The 18,464-nt window shown below is 43.7% G+C and overlaps 1 protein-coding gene across 7 annotated transcripts in view; it reads right to left on the bottom strand.

Annotated features, from left to right (window-relative positions):
• raptor (regulatory associated protein of MTOR complex 1) overlaps nt 1-18,464 on the bottom strand; it is a 69,642-nt gene that overhangs the window by 14,682 nt on the left and 36,496 nt on the right. For 2 of the 7 annotated variants that reach the window (XM_075701090.1, XM_075701088.1), the window contains exons 19-24: nt 12,154-12,222; nt 9,967-10,078; nt 5,258-5,375; nt 3,535-3,656; nt 2,371-2,487; nt 117-223 (exon numbers count right to left, since the gene is read on the bottom strand). In XM_075701090.1, coding sequence (XP_075557205.1) covers nt 117-223; nt 2,371-2,487; nt 3,535-3,656; nt 5,258-5,375; nt 9,967-10,078; nt 12,154-12,222 — 645 coding nt within the window. The remainder of the gene's footprint in view (nt 1-116; nt 224-2,370; nt 2,488-3,534; nt 3,657-5,257; nt 5,376-9,966; nt 10,079-12,153; nt 12,223-18,464) is intronic. The other 5 variants (XM_075701089.1, XM_075701091.1, XM_075701092.1 and 2 more) reach the window with 5 other exon arrangements.

Raw genomic sequence — 18,464 nt, 5'->3', positions numbered from 1 at the left:
GTCGTATCAACGATGGAGTAATTCAGTCACATTGAGTAACCTTCCACACTGTGCACTGTTTTGCGTGCGGCCAAACTACATGTGCACACAGTCATGTCTCAAGCTTAAGAACTCACCAGCACTTTTTTCTCCTGGTTGGTATCCCAGACACGAATGACCTTGACATCACCAGATGTGATCAGCGTTGTTGTCTCTTGATCCCAATCCAGCACCATGCCAGATCCTGCAGAGAAACGCTTGTCTGTGGTGCAAAGCAAACATCGTAGTCATGGTTCAAACTGGTGGAAATGTGAACTGCCTTTGCGGTTACATCACAATGGCATGCATTTCAATGGAGAGGAACTGCTGGTAACATTAGCATATGGAAACAATGGCTAACTTAAACCATAATCATTCTTACATACCACTGCAAGTGCTGAATCCTTGTGTATGCATGCAGGACATGCATGCTGCATGACTGTGACAACTGAACATCACCTTGGCATGTCCAGTGTCTTCCGCATGGGCTCTATAGTTGCCCTGTTGGCTATCAATGCTGCTCTAGCTGTTCAGATCACGAAATGTTCAAAATTTGCCTTTTAAATTATGAATGAGGATTTTGTACATTCATGTGTGTGCCGTTCTTGACAAAAGCAGAGGGCTGCACCATTCATGACTGCTGCACACTATTATTATTATTATTATTATTATTATTATTATTTCTAAACATGCAAGCACACAAAGGAAACAGGGAGGGAGCAAGCTGACAATTGCCACTGAGAGGGGCACGACGCCTGCCTACTCTTTCGGGAAGAGGGAATGAAAAGAGGAGAAGAGGAGAAGAAGATAGGAAACAAAGAAATGGGAAAGAAAAATAGGAATAAACACTGTCAAGGCAATCAGGGTTCAGCCATGGGTGCTTCTATCATGACTGCACTGGCAAGAAGTACAGAACTACATTAACATTTACGACTGTACAAATAAACGCACAAGGAGACCTGGCTCAAACAAAGGTAAACTGTCAACTGAGTATAATGTTTGTTATTACTAAGTCTGTTGTCACCAAATACTTACCGTTACACTGCGCTGACACTTGCTTAATCACAGTGATAACGTATCGCAAGTTTTGTACCCACATACTGTCACATTTGAATATTCTTTATCCATACCACCAAATATTGCAATTCTGTATTTAATGACATTGTGTGGATTAGCGATACACTGTTATTCAAAGAACGGTCGTCACATTTGGAAATGGCGTAAGCTTTTTTCTTAATTTCCTTTTTTTTTTCTTTTTACTCACAGATAAAAGTAGAGTTCTGAATTTCTATTTTCTTTCTAAGGCTGGGTATGCCTTGCATAAAAAAAACTGTTGTCAGTGGTACAAAAAATATTCAGTGTAGTCAGTTTTCTAAAAGTGCTTTGAGTTTTGGAAGTGCCTTCTGGGCATTGTTTGAGTCATTTTTATTTTAAGACTGTAACTCTGCCTATTATGTAGGTGGAGTTACGCATTTCCCTTACTTTTGAGGTCAATAAAACAAAATAGAAAAGCTGCAAGGAGAGGCAAACTCACATGACATTTTCAAATTCTCATTTTTTGCTTTAAACAAAGGTCCTTGGGACTTGAAAACCTAGAAAAAATACTGGCAAGCCTCAGAATGCCTTAAATAATTTACTGCAGTCAAGCTCACTTGTAACAATCCCAGATAAAATGAATTATCAGTTATGACAACCATATTTCACTGCATCTGCGATTTCCCAACCCTGTCTATTTAAACTGCGTCCAGATACAGCAAACATTTTCAAAAGTGCCATGCTGTTACAGTGAACACTTCAAACCCGGTCGTGGTAAAATGAGGGTGCATATGAAGGTCCGAAGCATGGAAGCGTTACCGTTGCTCCAGTCCAATCACAACGAGGATACGACCGTCATATAGCGTACGACAGTACTATAGCACAGGCACAGGCACCAATGCCATCTCAGAGGCTACGGCGGTGGCATTGTTCTGTCACGTCGCTAAAAAAAGTCACCAATCACTAAATTGAAAGATTTGTCACTATGCAGACAAATCGCTAAATCTAGCCACAAATTCACTAAAATGGCAACACTGCTACTTTGTGATCAACTTCTGCAGCATAGATTAACAATACGTACAACAACTGGGAAACAAAATTGAAACTAATTCATAGAAAAGATATTACATGAAATTATTCAAGGCACTTTGAGGCTTACCAATAGTTTTCTTAATATTTCAAGATCCAGGGGAAAAAAATTTAAAAAATGAATAGTCGAATATGTCATTGAGTACATTTTTAAGTGAGTTAGCACAGACAACCGATGCCTCCCTTGGAGTAGGGAGCAGCATGGCAGAGGTGAGCGGACGTGCTCACCTCTTGCTGTCATCGGAACGTCTCCAAGGGCTTGGAAGGCTGCCACCAATTCACGGTTGGACAGGCTGTAGTTTCGCCATACACGAACGGCTCCGTCATCTGTCAAGTCAAGGTGAACTGCACTGTCAAAGCAGGTAGTACATCACTGGAACGCAAATAACAGGATCAATTCCAGCTGTTTGCGCTGTTTTCCCATTTTTCTTTAAGCAGATCCTGCAAAACCTTTTGAATATGCCGCGTAACCATACTAGATGCGAGGCAATGCTGCCATGAGCATCTGTGCAAAATTTTAGTCACTTGCACACAGCAGGAAACATTCGCTTATGATATCTTGCAGCTTCTTCGAGCCTCCACAAAAGCACACAAAAAATACACCAAGAGAAACAAGGAAATGGCAAGCAATGCCATCATTCATACTAGTTCACTGTTTATGAAAGCCAAAAAACAAATGCCTCAAAATGTGCAATAAAGGATTCAAATTTAGCACTTCTGGTCTTTAGCTATCGCTGTCTGGTTCCAGTGATGCCACCTCCTTCATGGTGCAAGATTATGTTGCTAGTGCTTAAGTCACACTCCCTGCCTTGTGTACTGTTCTTGCGCGCTTTGGTCTGCATTTTCAAATCCTTCGTAAGCGGCTGGAATCATGTGAAGGCAGGCACAAGTGCTATCGTTGGTTAATCTAGGTTTGCTGTTTGAAGACATGCAGTGTGAATGCTGCGCTTGTCTTGTTGTGGCTGCAATACAAATTTAGTGGGACATGCTCCAATAGTTGTAGTGCTCAACATAAATGCAACTATGATGCACCTGTGCATTTCTTGGCTGCAAAGATGATGACATTGATACGGAATTCTAAACCGGGTACCACAACGTGCCAAGCTCCAGAAAGTGTGTGAAATATAAACTGCGTTGCCAGTAAAGCGAAGTCAGCACAAATAAAGGTCATGCAACAGTCAAGCGAACAAGCTGGTGGCAAGAAAACAATACCACAGATAGGCTGCTTTGGCCACTACAGGTTTCTGATGAACATGCAGACTATGTTTTCTGATAACTTTCTGACAGTTTCTTCGGTTATTCCTTCAACACAGAGCGAAATGCTTAGGCCCATACAAGATTTCATGCTATTTGCTTTAAGTTAATAACGATGATCATAAAAAGCCAGCATACCTGATCCCAGAAGTAGGAGTGGTACATCATGTGCATTTAGGTAGGTGAGAGCCGTGATGCGCGTCTGTGCGGGATTCTCGTTCATGTGGCAGCTTTGAAGGTTCCCATGATCATCCCAGAGACTGCACAAAGGAAGCACAAGTTATCTGAGGGGGCCCAATGATCACTCACTGGATGTCCAAAAGCTACATCTAGGCTATGCACAGTGCAAAAGGCAAAGGACTACACTATTTGGGAAAGGTTCTTTCCCAGCAATTCTATGTATCTATTGGAACAAGTGCCCAATGGCAGGTCCAACAGGGGTACGGTGGCTGGCAAACCAGTGATGAAAGGCAAAAAAGATGGGAAAAATAAAAGAATGGTTATAAAGCATGGTCCAGTTTACTTTTGCTTGCTTAAGGCCCTTTAACTTGAACTGCAATTTCAATATACAGGCTAGAATTCGGTTGTTGCAACTGTGACTCAACCATGCGATACCATGCTGAGCAGCTGACAGTCGTGGTACCATAGTCACAACAAAAGCTGCGAAAGAATTTGCAGATTCCTTGACATTCCTGGGAAATGAGGCTGCAGGCGACAAGATGTGAACAGGAGACCACAACGCTGGGCTGCAATTGCTATGCTGGGGTTGCAATGCAGGTTTTGTCAGTCTAGAGCGTGGTTCGGCCATGTGTAACTTTCATGTGAAAAGCAAAACACTGTAATCTTGGCACGTGCAGTATAACATGTACAGCAAACGTATAACAGCCACTTGTATGGAACTCCTGAAAGGAGATTTAGGAATAAAGTGTAGCGATTGTGCAAATACGAGCCACAATTTAAAAACAGAAGAATAGCGCACAAGATTGAACATGAAGCAAGACGGCTTAATTGTTGAAGAGGGAGTAATGCTGTCACTGGGTGACTAGAGCTAAATCACGCCATCCATTGCCCTTTCTTAGAAGAAATGCCACTTCCTTCACAGAGAAAATGCATTCAAAAGTTTTGTTCCAGCTTAAATGACATTATTTTATGTTATGTTTACATTGCTATGCATTCTTCTGTCTTACCCGTTTCTATTTAAACTGCAATAGTGTTGTAAAGGTTCAAAAGTAGTTTAATCCCCACCTGAGGTTCCTTTGTTGAGGACAGATTGGGAGGGATATATTTTTTTTTTAATTATGGGGTTTTACGTGCCATAACCACTTTCTGATTATGAGGCGCGCCGTAGTGGAGGACTCCGGAAATTTTGACCACCTGGGGTTCTTTAACGTGTACCTAAATATAAGTACCACGGGTGTTTTTGCATTTCGCCCCCATCGAAATGCGGCCGCCGTGGCCAGGATTGAATCCCGCGACCTCGTACTCGGGAGCCTAACAACGTAGACACTGAGCAACCATAGCGACTGAGGGAGAAAATTAAGGAATTTAGATGGTGGCCACGCAGGAAAAAAGTTGTGCTTTGCCTGGGATCTGTAGTAAAGACGCAGGGTTTTTCAGAAGAAAGAGCAGGCATAGTCATAGGGGACGGACAAGGCCTTCGGAGCCAGAGACACAGCATGTGAGCTCATCTTCTGCTTTACTCCTTTTTTTGTGTGCATGTTCTGTGGCAAAGTACGTGCCTCTCAATCTCTTCTTTCTTCGCTTCCAATGCCACCCCTAGTAGCAGACGATGCTACTTTACTTGAAACAAGCACTTCAACTGGGTCTTCAACGGAATGGGTTCTCAGAATGAGATGCCTACCTATAGGAATCCCTGTTGGCAACACAGAGCTCTGCCTCATGCGGGTGAAAGGCTAGGCAGGTAGGAACGCTGGGGCACCGGCTGTAGAACACCTGCTCGTCCAGGCGTGCTCCAGTTGCTGCACACGCACACACCTTAAAGTTAGCCATTGTGTACCTTGGATGGAATTTTGGTCATGTGCGTGATAGAACTCTACATAGAAATCACTCTCGAACTGTGACTAACTGTGCCAGATCTGGTGAAAAGCAACACCATTTTTGTGATCCAGGATTCAGCCACCAACTAATTTTGCAAATGTGCTTGAATACCTCAATTTCTTAACAGCCTCATCATATGTGCCACAAAGACAACACACACAAAGTAGGTAAAATTTCTCAAGGAATTGCATATTCTGTTTCATTGTATGAAGTCAATCTTCTTTATGTATCATATTACTGCTGGGGTGTCTTATTGTGCTCTACACCAAACTATAACTTTGATCTGACTCACCATGTGAAGTAGCAAAGGCCCCAGAAAGTGCATCTGTTACATTCTTGCTTTGCAAACTAGAAGCAAAGCAGGCATATCTGTAAAGGGTTCAAAAACTGGGCCCTGCCAAATTTTACAAATTTACAAATTCTTGAAATGTAAGCTGTAAAATGTGTGACCCTACATTGTGAAGTACGAGCTGTAGCTTTCCAGGTGATTGGCATTAGGAGTGCCTCTCACTCAAGTGTCCGCGTTCTTCTATGGCATATTCTTGGTTGGCATCTACTCCTCCACCTAATAGACTCAACAATACGTAAAGCGTCGTTAATTCAACCCTCATTGATTTAGAAAATAAGATGATACAGACTGATTCTCTGGTTTTGGAAGGCGTACGCAACATTTAATGGCACCAAACGCTCGTTAATTTCGACAAGCCTCGGACCTTCGGAGTGTGGAGCACTGCAAGTGCGCAGTGTGAAAGAGCGAAATCAGCGCTAGTGTCCAACCAAAATGAAGCTGTGGAGTCCGCATCGCCACTCATCAGCGGAAAATGACAGGAACGCCGGAACGTTTCATGTTTATTTGTGTTTATAGTCCTTATTTTTGCATTTGCTGCTGCGCATGATACTTCGTTGGGTATGTGAATTTAGAACTGGTTAGTCGTGATCCATGATCGCGTCAAAAGCGACCACGGTTCTGCCTGCAGCGGCTGCACCTAACAGTGATTTCATTTGGTCGGTGCATGCGTTGTCCACATGCTTTTCAGAACCAAGCAGTCACCATCCGTGATCGGCTTTTCTCAATTAAGCAACATGTGCAGGTGTAATTGGCCCTGGCGTATAGCTAATTCCACAGATCAATTCTCATGGAACATGTTTTTTAGCAAAAGTCTATAGCTTCTCCATGATCACTTGAGATCCATCACAAAAAACAATCAGTTATAAATCATTAGAGCAGACCAATGTGTGCTTCCCTATAGACAAAAGTCTGTTAGAAACAACAGACGTCTACATCAATTCGTTTTAAAAAGAAAAGAGCTCTTTCAGGCTAAGAAAGAGCGGAATAGATTATTACTAAAATTACTTTTGAGAGTCAGCATCAACTACAGTTAAACCTCAACATAACGAAGTCAATAAAATGGGTACTTCTTTACATCAAAATTTCATATTACTGAAGTTCGACCTTTTATGCAAATAAGTAAAGTCACTGATGGATTTTCCTTGCATGGAATAGGCTACAAAATTTCGTGAATTATTGCACAGTTGGAAAAAGCAAGCTTGAATGAGGAAGAAATTCATTTTATTGAACTTAAGAGTTGGCAACGAGAGATACGATTTCATGCTGTGTCGACAATATCTTCACATTGGTGGTATGGGGCGACCCCAACCACACTTTGGTGTCCACTCTGCCCCCGTGGCTGATAGTGTCAGGTGGGTGACACTATCAAGTGGGGCCACACTAGCATGAAAAGCATTCGCAGTGGAGGCCGTTGTGTGCCTCTCACTTCAACGTGTCCCCGAAACCCGAGATTACACAACCTCAAATACTAAATGTTCGGGAAGACAGCATGCATGATGCATGCCACGCAATCTCGGCACACTTTGCACACGCCCCAGAAGACCTCTAAAATAGGGCACACGGGCTGCATACATGCTCAGCCATGCTCAGCAATGTGCAGCCATGGAAATGTTAAATAACGAGACCCTCGCACGCTTTCATTCACACCTAAAGCATACAAAATGCGGAACGCAATAGGACCTTATCGCACTTAGAAATTATATGGAACATGACGCTGCTCCGCTTCAGCAGTCGCTCATGGTCATGTGGCGTGTGATTTGAGAAGCAGCCACTTATAATTCAACCATGTGAACATCTGCGTCTGCGGAAGTTCAAATTTATTGTTTTGGTAATCCTTCGCGGTAGCAGTTAAATTTTGTTATACTACTGAAATCGTGTATAAGCACACTTCTTCGTATTGATGTTCTAAATACATGGTGATCTAGGGACAAGAAGTCATAATTTAAATACTTCATTATATTGAGAATTTTGTTATACTGAATTTCGTTATAGCGAGGTTTAGCTGTATTCACAATGCAGAAAAGTAGCTGAATTGAGTGAGCCATTCAGCTTGCACGTTACAGTTAGCAGTTACATGTGAAAGAGCAATACTTCTGAACTTTGCTTGTAAACAGCTAGAATAAAGCTTTTGTTTGGGCTAGTTGGTTTATCATGTAAGTATAGACAGGGAAACATGCAAAAAAACACAGACAGAGAAGGGACATGTAAACAGGACCCCCCACGTGCAGGCTTTCAACTATATTTCAGAAACACAACACAGGTGCAATATACCGTAAAGACCCGCATATAATCCGAGGTTTTTTTCTTATTATTAGCGTCCCAAATTTTTGCCTCGTACTATATGCGGATCCAAACAAAAATTTCAGTCAGAACTTTGGGCTTGGAAGTTTTGGTTTCGTTATTGCTGCGTGGCTATGGCTTGACTTCGTTATTGCTGTGTGACTACAGCATCGTTTCTTTATTGTTGAGTGCGCACCTTGGCAGCACACGTGCAAACCACGCTTCGCAAAGTACATCTTTTTTATTCCGCATTGAAGGACCAAGATGTTCAGATCACCAAAACAGTACTTGGCTGCTTTCAAGAAAAAGGTTATTTTAGCCGCACAGGACATTGGCAACAGTGTGGCCTGGAGGCAGTTTGTCGTCAACAAGGGAAGCATTCGCAGATGGCGCCGACAGAAGGAAGCCCTTTTCGCGTGCAGCGGAACATGACTAAGCTTTCGCGGCCCGAAGAGTGGGAATTCTCGGAAATCGAACTCGCCCTGACGGAGTTTGTAAGCCAACAGCGAGCCGCGCATCTAGCTGTGAGAATGGAGCTTATGCAGGCAAAAGCTAAGGAGCTTGCAATAGAAAAAGGGCTACCGAGCTCAGCCTTCAAAGCGAGCAAGCACTGGATTTATCGCTACATGTGCCATGCTGGTTTTTCCTTACGCTGCTGAACTTCGATTTCACAAAAGCTGCCTGAATCATTCAAAGAGCTGCTTGTGGCTTTCCAGCTATGGCAAATCGGCAATGCTGATCAAACACTGGTTTATCTGGACATGCCATTGCCCCACACCATGCACGAAAAGGGCTCAAACAAGTTTATGTCCAGTCCACTGGCAACCTGAAAACGTGAGTTACCGTCATGTTGTCCTGCTCGGCAGACGGACGCAAGCTTCCGCCCTATGTCATGTTCAAGCGCAAGACAGTGCCTAAAGGTGAGGAGCTGCCAAAAAATGTGGTTGTGAGATGCCATGAGAAAGGCTGGATGAACGAGAATCTTGTGCTCGACTGAATAAAGTCTGTCTGGTGTAGGCGGCCCGGCGCACTGTTGTCGTTCCTGTCAATCCTCGTGCTGGACGCATTTTGTTGCAATTTGGCCAACTCAGTGAAGATCCTGTTGCGTGAATCTGGCACTGGGCTCATCGTTATCCCGGGTGGGATGATGTCTCAGTTGCAGCCTTTAGATGTTTACGTGAACAAGCCGTTCAAGGACGTGGTCAAGCGATGTTACGCAGATTGGATGCGCTCAGGCGAGCCTGCAGTGACGCTGACCGGGCGGCTGAAGCGGGTTTCGCCAGCCGCGCTATGCAAGTGGATTGTGGACGCATGGGCCAGCATACCAGAGGACCTTGTGTGAGTCACGTATTCAAGAAGTATGGCACCTCAAACGCACTCGATGGCACAGAGGATGAGCACCTCTGGGAAGATATGTCCAACAAAGAACCATCCAAAGAGAGAGTAGCTGAGGAAGACAGTGATTGAAGTGCGGGGTGCAATTTAAATAAATGTTTTCCTCGAGTTTTTTTACTTCATACTATACGCGGATAAAACTTTTTTTTTTCTATTTCGCGTCCCAAAAATTTCACCTTGTACTATATGCGGGCTCGTATTATACGCGGGTTTTTACGGTAAACATATACCTAATGTTACACACAAATGTTGGTAAAGGTGGAAGGAAAACGTAATCAAAGCTATGGATACATCACATTTTAAACTCTGTCATCAGTACTTATAGTCAAAGTACTTATAGCTAAGTACAAAGGTAAAACACACAGTTGTCTTCTTCCAGATGCCAATCGTCAGACAACAATTGTCACAATTGTCAGATATCAACCAATTGTGGGACACTGCATGCATCCTGCAACACCCACACAAGCACCTGCATGAACAGTGCTCACCGGTTTTCCGACGTTCAGCCTGCGCAGCCAACCTTATCCGTGCATTACGCAGAAACCTCCACTCCCGCTGCTGGTGCTCCATGCTTTCGGAGTCTGAGGCCTGTGTAACCTGCTTTCATTGCAAGGGAGAAATCAGTGTGCAATCAGAACCCAGACCAAGCCTTGTCTTCACTCGATTACCAAGTGATGTCAGTACACAACTACAAATCCTAACTATTTGTACCTCAAATTGGGCTTGGAGAAATTTTCTGTTAGACCTTGTGCTAAAACATTATGGTCAAACCTGTTTCCAGCTTAAAGGATAAATCACGAGCGCAGTTAAATGTGAACATTCAGATGGAGTGGACTTTCTTAGAAAGTTGGAAAGTATACGTTGCATGTATGAGAAGACAATTCCAATTCTTTAAATTAAAAACATGACATCGTTTTAAAAAGTTCTCTGTGATGCCTATCTGTACACTTGCATCGTGTCTATATTACTGATTACATTAGGTTCTAGGTTTTTACACGTCAAAACCACAACCTGATTATGAGGCATGCTTTAGAGAAGACTCACGGTTAGTTTTGATTTGACCACACAAGGTTCTTTAAAGTGCACGTAAGTATAAGTCCACGAGTGTTATTGCACTTCGCCCCCATTGAAATATGGCTGCCGCAGTAGGGATCGAACCGCAACCTCAAGATCAGCTGCACCACGCCATGGCCACTAAGCTATCACAGGGGGTACTGTCTCTATATCCACACTATGAAAAACAGAATCTAAACTGACTTCTATTCAACTTGCAGATGAGCAACTGCTGTGATGCCCCGAATCATAGACTGCCACCTCATAATGTATGAGGTTCAAAGTTTAGTTCTTTCTTCTTCACAAAAAGGAAGCTTGGTCTCATTGCAATTAGAAAGCCTGGGCTGAAAACGAGCCTGGGCTGATAATCAGCACAGGCTGATTGCGAACTCCAATATTCATGAAACATGCGCGTGCATGTGAGGACCAATGTTAAGCAGCTGAGGTACTACTATAGCCAATGTGGCCACTTTGCTGGGCCCTGTGACAAACAGGCATGCATCATTCCTGTTGGTTGATCGGCTTATTTTGGCAAGCCAGCACAGGTAGCTTCTTTAAAGGGCCCCTCACCAGGCCACATAAAAAATTTCCGCTATACATTGGAAGTTGTTACGTGCCATCTATGAAGCGTTCTGCCGCAAGAATTTTTCAAATGGATTGATTATCAGCTGAGATAGATATATTTCAGTGCCACGAACCCATAATTTTAGGAGGCGAGGACTACAACTAAGAGAGAGACTCTCTCCACTTGCCCCGTCTAGCCTCCACAAACGAAATTCCTTCCCTGTATTTTCTCAGACCAGAGATCGAGGATCGCGTGTCACATACATCACAGGCCCCGCCTTCATTTTTCTTCCCTTTCATCTTTTGCTGCGCAGTGCACTTCCACTGGCAGCGTTGCGTGCGGGCTATTGCATCTGTTTCATTTCACGCAGCACACGATTTTCGACGCTGTGCACGAGGACACCTGACTACTGGTATAAGTCAGTGCTACATGAATACTGAGGCACACACAAGCGGATCACAGAGCATGATCTCGCGCTGGAACACGGTAGAAAATGACAGTTTCGGTGTCTGCGCGCGCGACAGCATGACGTGGGAACAAGCAGACGAAACGGAAGTAAATCTTTCTTGCTGTGGTGCAAAGTAAAACAGGAACATGCAGACATTCAGTTTGTGTTTTATTATTTCACTAAGCTTTAATTCGTCTGTTCTAGCAACACATTACACAAGTAACAGACGTTTCCTTGAATAATTCTCGAAGTTGCATGTCACTATGAGCAACGTCACAGCAGCACGATATACGCAGGCACACTTGTGCGATATATGTCAACTCTCCGGCTGGGAGCGCGGCGCTTGCAAAGAGAAGGGCAAACAACGTTCAGTTTGAAATTTCAGCTCTTTCCGCAGCCGTAGCAACGTTCTACTTAGCAGACACCATTATTGTTAGCGCGCAATGTAGGTACGGCGCTTGTTTGCTCAAAATGTCCAGACCTGGTGAGGGGCCCTTTAAAACAGAAGGTGCATTCTTGAGAAGAAGAAGGAAGCTTTGCGACAGCAACTGCACAACATGCAGAGAGACAGGCAAGCAGAAAAGAGAGAGAAAGAGATAGAGGCAGTACCACTTGGCACCAGGGGGACTCCCTGGCGGTCAAGGAGTCCCCTGCTCCCAGCTGGGGCACATCCAAAATCTGCACAGAGAGCAACAACAGCTGTTCCCACCACACTGCAGCACTCCGGCCATGCTCTACACAAGAGGTCAGGATGTTTGCACACTGTTCAAACCAATGTTACTAGCAACAGCTCGGTTTCACAGCTCCCTATCCCTTCCAGCGGAGGAGTGTGTCCTGAGTGGCACTCGCTGCAACGACGTCAGTGCTGCAGTCCCAACCTGATTCACAGCTCAAGCATTGTCTGCTACACCACAAGCAGGAAGCATAGGTCAGCAGACTGCTGACCAGCCAAACAAGCAGAACACAATGATGCATTTGTATAGCTAAATTCTTTCACACCCAAATTGACAGCACGGCCCTCCCATTTTTGTGATAAGTGCCTATAGGAAACATATAATTGATGTCTGTACAATGTTACTGGGTTGGTCTTGTGGAATGCTTGAATATGCAAACTGTGAGCGGTGTAAAGTGTTACATGTGGAGCCAAAACTATCTTGTCATCAGCTGTCATCACATCACTCCACTCCCTTTGAAGCTTGGATGCGCGCAGTTGCATCTAGGCGTCCTCAATTGTTACTCGTAACAGCTGCTACTACCTACTCTCAGCAGCAAATGTCACTGCCATAGACAGCTAGCTACGATAAACAGTAATTTACTTGCATGCAAACATAGCTGACCGCTAACAGGAGGGGTGCTTGGGAGCAGTGGCCATTACTTATTCTTTATGGTGCACATATCGCTCCTGAGAGTACTTGCAAGTTGCCACCCTGCAGTATTGAAGAATGGAAATCTATTTGAGATTAAATGTACTTTCGCAGATCGAACCGCTTGCTTTCTGTATAGCAGACAACACAGGAGCTGTGAATCAAGTTGCAACATCATCGCTGCTAGTTCCAATGACTGCCACTTGGGACAAGTTTTCTGGTAGAGCTGTGAAACTAAGCTGGTTCTAGTAATGTTGGCTCAAACTAAAGGTCTACTGCCGCGGCACAGCCTGGCTACCCACACCTGTTGCGTCCACCCAGCAGCAGTAGCAAGTGAAACAACATTCATCACAAACCTATTGTGCCATGAAAAATGTTCACATCAAGCAGATTCTCCAAATATCCAGAAGAAAGCTCAGGAAAGAAAGTGCAGAACAATGTTGCACGAGCACATGCAATGCAGTTATTTCAGAAGCTCCTTGTAGTGGACCATACATTCCAGAAGGCTGCAGCACGTAGAGTCATAGTCTTGACAGACTTTAACCCCTCATGCAGCATTTTGGCATTGCCACTGCTGCACTTGAGAAGGCTGGCCATCCCATGCAATGCCCACCACACCACACAACTAATATTGACCGAACAATGTGACAGACTGAGCTAATTTGTATTCCATGATTAAACTTTCTTTAGCAGACAGAGGTGACAGACCGAAAATGGACAAAACAGGAACAATCGCTTCTGCATATCTTATTAGTTTTGTGTTCATCACTTCTGTGTGCTAAAATTGGTAATACTGGCCATTGTTATATCGTAAGCACCTGTACTGACAACCCTGTGCGATTCTGTGCCCATCATGCCATGCCTCCTGTTGAAACATGTCCCTTTAAGCAATTTCACAGCTGTTTTGCCGGCAGTGTTTGTTGTTAACCAATGGCATTTATTATGGCTTTCACATTTTTCTATTCTGATATGTACCAAAGGCTGAATAGATGGCTCATATGCACTGCAGCAACCCTTCTCAGTGCAATGGGCCAAGCAGCGCAGAGAAGGATGCCACACCACTTTTGCCATGGTAACAGCCTGCCAAAACCTTAATGCTCCAATTTGCATTGAGATAGCTGGCAAGTATAGCCATCAGGGTTGAGCAAGTATAGTCAAATCTTATAGCTTTGGACACCACAAATTAGAATACTGGTGCCAAGAAATCCCAGCACATTGCACTCACTCTGGACACCAGAGTGAGCTGATTCATTTGTTTGTGTAAGAGCACACCGGCTGTTAAAGTTATTTGTAAAATTTTGCATGAGAGAATACAAGACCTCAGATTTTATGAAACAATCTGAAAGTGAATAAAGTGACTATAGATTACATGGCTTTTACTGTACTGCGAGCAAATGTGCCTAAACAATACAAACCACTTCTGCTTAGCAAGTGGCTGTTGTGATTCGAGAATGGACACCAGAGTTATTATGATACTTTTTAAGACAACATATGTAGCAAAAGCTGATGAAACATAGGTGTGTATCACTATACTTTTCAATTTGTGGCTGTACCAAAGGCTCCTAAGTGAGATAGTAGTGTCAATGAGATGTGAGGATACCACCAGAGTAGTTGGGTGCTGCTGGAATTTTTAAAACAAAATAAGCATGAAACTATGTTGGCTTACTTCACATATGGCATGTTAAGAATCGGCACTACAGTCAACGGCAGGCTGCAAAAATGTGAGAAAAATCGGGCAGTCAGAAAAAAAAATGAATGCATGCTCTTTACGGTCCCAAAGGGACCAAATCTCTGCAGACAAATCCAAAGTAGCTCCGAAAGCCTACCAAAATACTTATTATTGTGACAGCAATTATATGGACACTCCAGGTGAATTTTTGCCATCATAGGAGTCGCCGTGATGTTCTGTACAAAGTCCAAAAGCGATAACACTGTCGCCACACGAGATATGCTCTATGTGCGAGGGGAGCCAACAATTGCAGCTCAATCTTGGGCACACAAAGGAGGAAAGCGGGGAGGGAGTGCACCGTCCTCCGTCGTGCTCAATGCATTGGGGGGAGGGGAGGGAGGGGGCAGCGTTATTATCTGGCAGCAACTGCATATTAAGCAGCCGCACATGGTCAGGCAGACCATATCTTGACAGTTATCTGCGTTGGGGGCAGAGTCTAGGTGTGCTGACGGCTGATACCTTTGTGCGTGCTGTTATCACTGCTCAGTTTGCGTTAAAGCGATAGACAGCACGAAGGTCACTTCGCTCGCTGCTGCTGCTGCGCTTCCTCACGCCAGCGTATTGACAGCGAGTGTCTGCGGTCATCGAGTGTGATGTGTTCATGTTTGCCTGCACATGTCAACACCATGCTTGTTAAGTTAGTTAATAAGCAAATGCTTAGAAGTTTACATGGATGACAAAACTAATATCCCTACTTTGTATAGCTGCCTACTAATTTGCTATCGCAATCGATGCTTCCCCTTTTAGGTGAAACTGACCTTCTTAAGCATATCTGTGCTTGCACTGTGACTGGAGACGGAGCGTGCACGCGTCTACAATTACTGTAGTGTCCCCGAACAGTGGCCCTCCCATTCTTGCTATGTTTCACCGAAATACACTGCATATGCTTCACTGCATAGTACTGCTGTCTTGTGGCAAAAGTGACTTTTAAAGAACCGGCATTATGCAATGCTTGACCTTTGTTGTGCTTTCTGCACTTAGAAGACATGGATGACAAAGGCAGAGTGGGCCCCATTGCCGACGGCAAACTTTTTTCAATAAAAAACACAACTCCGAGTCGCAGAAAGCTTGGCGGAGACTGTCGAAACAGCTAGGCCTAGCATTGCAGCGGTGGCAATGGCTGCTAGCGGATCGTCATGCAAGAGCGCAGGTTCAATGTGATAATCAAGATGGCGGCGGTGGTGGCTTCAATAATACTATCTTGCAGACTATAGACGGATGCAACTTAAGTCTGCAGTGAAGCCCCGCCCAAGCCCTCACTACCGCCAGCCACTATTCCTGTGCGAGGTTGCAAATAGTTCGTACTTCAAACTTTCCCTGTTACCTAAATTAGGCGGTAACAACAAAAGTAATATTATTAGCACGTAATTTTATACGTTTTCACTCATATATTATAGCAGAATGACAAAAGCCTAATTCTTTATTGAACTGGAATAAGACGCTTGCTTCACAGCAAATATTTATTGTCAAGTTTCACTTCAGTTGGCAGTGAAGTTTCATGAGTAAAATGGGCTCAGCAATGAAATGAACTGTACTGCAAACATTTAAGAGTGAAATGCTCAGACTCAATACACTTTGTCCAAGTTTGTTGCACACCTTATCACTTCCACCGTTGAAAAGACTATTCAAGAACAGCAGACGCTCCGAAGGTATGAAGTATGACACCATTTTGAAAATGTCCCATAATGACGATTTTGTTTGCTTCTGTGATTGGCTGGCGGACTAACACAACCCCGCAATTTGTGTGCGTTGGTTGCCAACTGCTGTTTTTCTTTAAATTGTGTCGTGTTGTTGTTGTTTAAGTTGTTTTTTTAAGTTGTATCCATACTTGAATGATTAACTTGCTGTGAAAGATGCACTTGTACTGTCCTCACTTTCTTTTCTTGTGCATCTTTCACAGCCTGTTAATAATTCAAGTGGTGCCTTCAATTATTGCTATTTAGGACCTGTGGTCACGTAAAATGTCTGGAAAATCGGACGGCGAAGGGTTTTAGCATCCGAAATTTCAGACATTCTTATACACATGGCGGTGTCATGAAGGCATCGGAATAATCGTGCACGTCTAAACAATCAAGCATCCGAAAAATAAGTCAACTGTATTTAGATTCTGCAAGTAATTAACCATACATTACATTTGTAACAACAAGAAATTCTGGCATTTTGACACTCAGTCTGGTACAAACCATCTGCTATTGCTGCTACATCGGATCACACAATGAGAAGCATAGCAGATGACCTATCGAGCAAGAGTGGGCGCCAAAATATCACAACGTTCTGATCCCACGTGATCACCTTTTGTGTCATGACATTCTGACACATACCTCTCCTGAGAAGAGGCTGTAACTGGTTCATAGAAAAGCTATTATATATACAGGTGTGTGAATACTTGAATACTAATTCTGTACGCGAATCGAATATCTCATATATTTGATTTCTCTAATATTCAATCTTTAGAATATTGGTACCTTCTGTGAATGACATGGCTGTGTGAGCACGCACGGCATTCCCACAATGTGTAATCTTTATCGGTACAAGGTTCAACTAGGCCAACCAAGCCAACGATCCAGACTATTAACGTTACGTGAACAGAAGGAGCAACAAACGCAGCACGTGTGGAAAGAACAGAATCATGTGTGAAGATCGGGCTGTTTAGTCCCCAGAAGTCATGCTGGTTGCACCGAATACACGAGTACAAAGTTCACACATGCAGGTTCGTGCAGTTTGGAGCTTTCTACTCACAAACGAGCACGTAGACGAACTTGGCACGCACGCTCGCGAGTTGCCGGCTGGTTGACCACGGACTCGAACGCCGCTTTAACAGCCGTCAATCTAACCTATATATGTGACCTCGCAACTGATAATGGATGAGCCACCCATAGGAACATATTAGCACCTAGCTTTCTGCTATTGTTTGTGGCTCGTTATCACATTGGCTGGCGGCAAATTTTTGTCACGGCCACACTGTCTAGCAAGTTAGGCCTAATCGGAGCTGCGCCGTTGGGTCTTGTTGACTAAAGTTACAGTTACCGAATCGACACAGATCATCAGTGGTCGCATAAACCTCAGAAAGTCCAACTCTTTACTCTTGGTGCCGACGGCAGTCGATGCTTGCGACGCCGGCGATGCGTGGTAATGCATATTCCCCGCTTGGCTGTTGCGCAGATTGGCCTTAACGAGCTAACAAAGACCACAGAAACCACCTGCCATAAAGTTACAAAACACTTGCTCCTCTTTCCTGGAAGAAAACTGGAAAGCAGTACTTTCTAAGCAACAGAAGATTGCCATTAGGCATAGTATGGCCCACTATTAAACTGAAAACCCCATTGGTATTTAGGGCAACTTTGCTATTTCTTTATCTTCAGAGGGGAAAGTATACTTAATTCTATTTGACAGACATCCTATCGATAAATATTTTCCAGATCTTCGTTTATGAACTGAGTTGAAATCAGTGCTGGCATACTAATTGGGTGTTCCCTTTGATAAAAGTTGAGCATACTATGCAGCTCATTTTATAGGTTACCAAATTACTGATAGCTAGCAAAATCCTTGTTAAATAATGCGATTAGCCACCTGTGCATGAGCAGCACTGTTTATTGCAGAAAATTTGGAAGCATAAACGTTTGTGTCACATTTTCTGAACTCAATTTGATATTCAGCATTTCTTTTTCTTGATTCGATTCAAAATCTACTATTTGGTATTCGCACACCCCTAATTATATTAGTCATTTATTTAGGGTGCCCTGAGGGTTGCCAGCATTTTGTCTAGGATTCTGAGATCGAAAACAAATGTCAAAAATGCCAAATGTCATGTCAAAAATGTCAAAAAT

This window comes from Dermacentor variabilis, chromosome 8, assembly GCF_050947875.1.
Source record: "Dermacentor variabilis isolate Ectoservices chromosome 8, ASM5094787v1, whole genome shotgun sequence".
In the NCBI taxonomy this organism is placed as follows: Eukaryota; Metazoa; Arthropoda; class Arachnida; order Ixodida; family Ixodidae; genus Dermacentor; species Dermacentor variabilis.
This window is presented reverse-complemented; position numbering and strand designations above follow the sequence as displayed.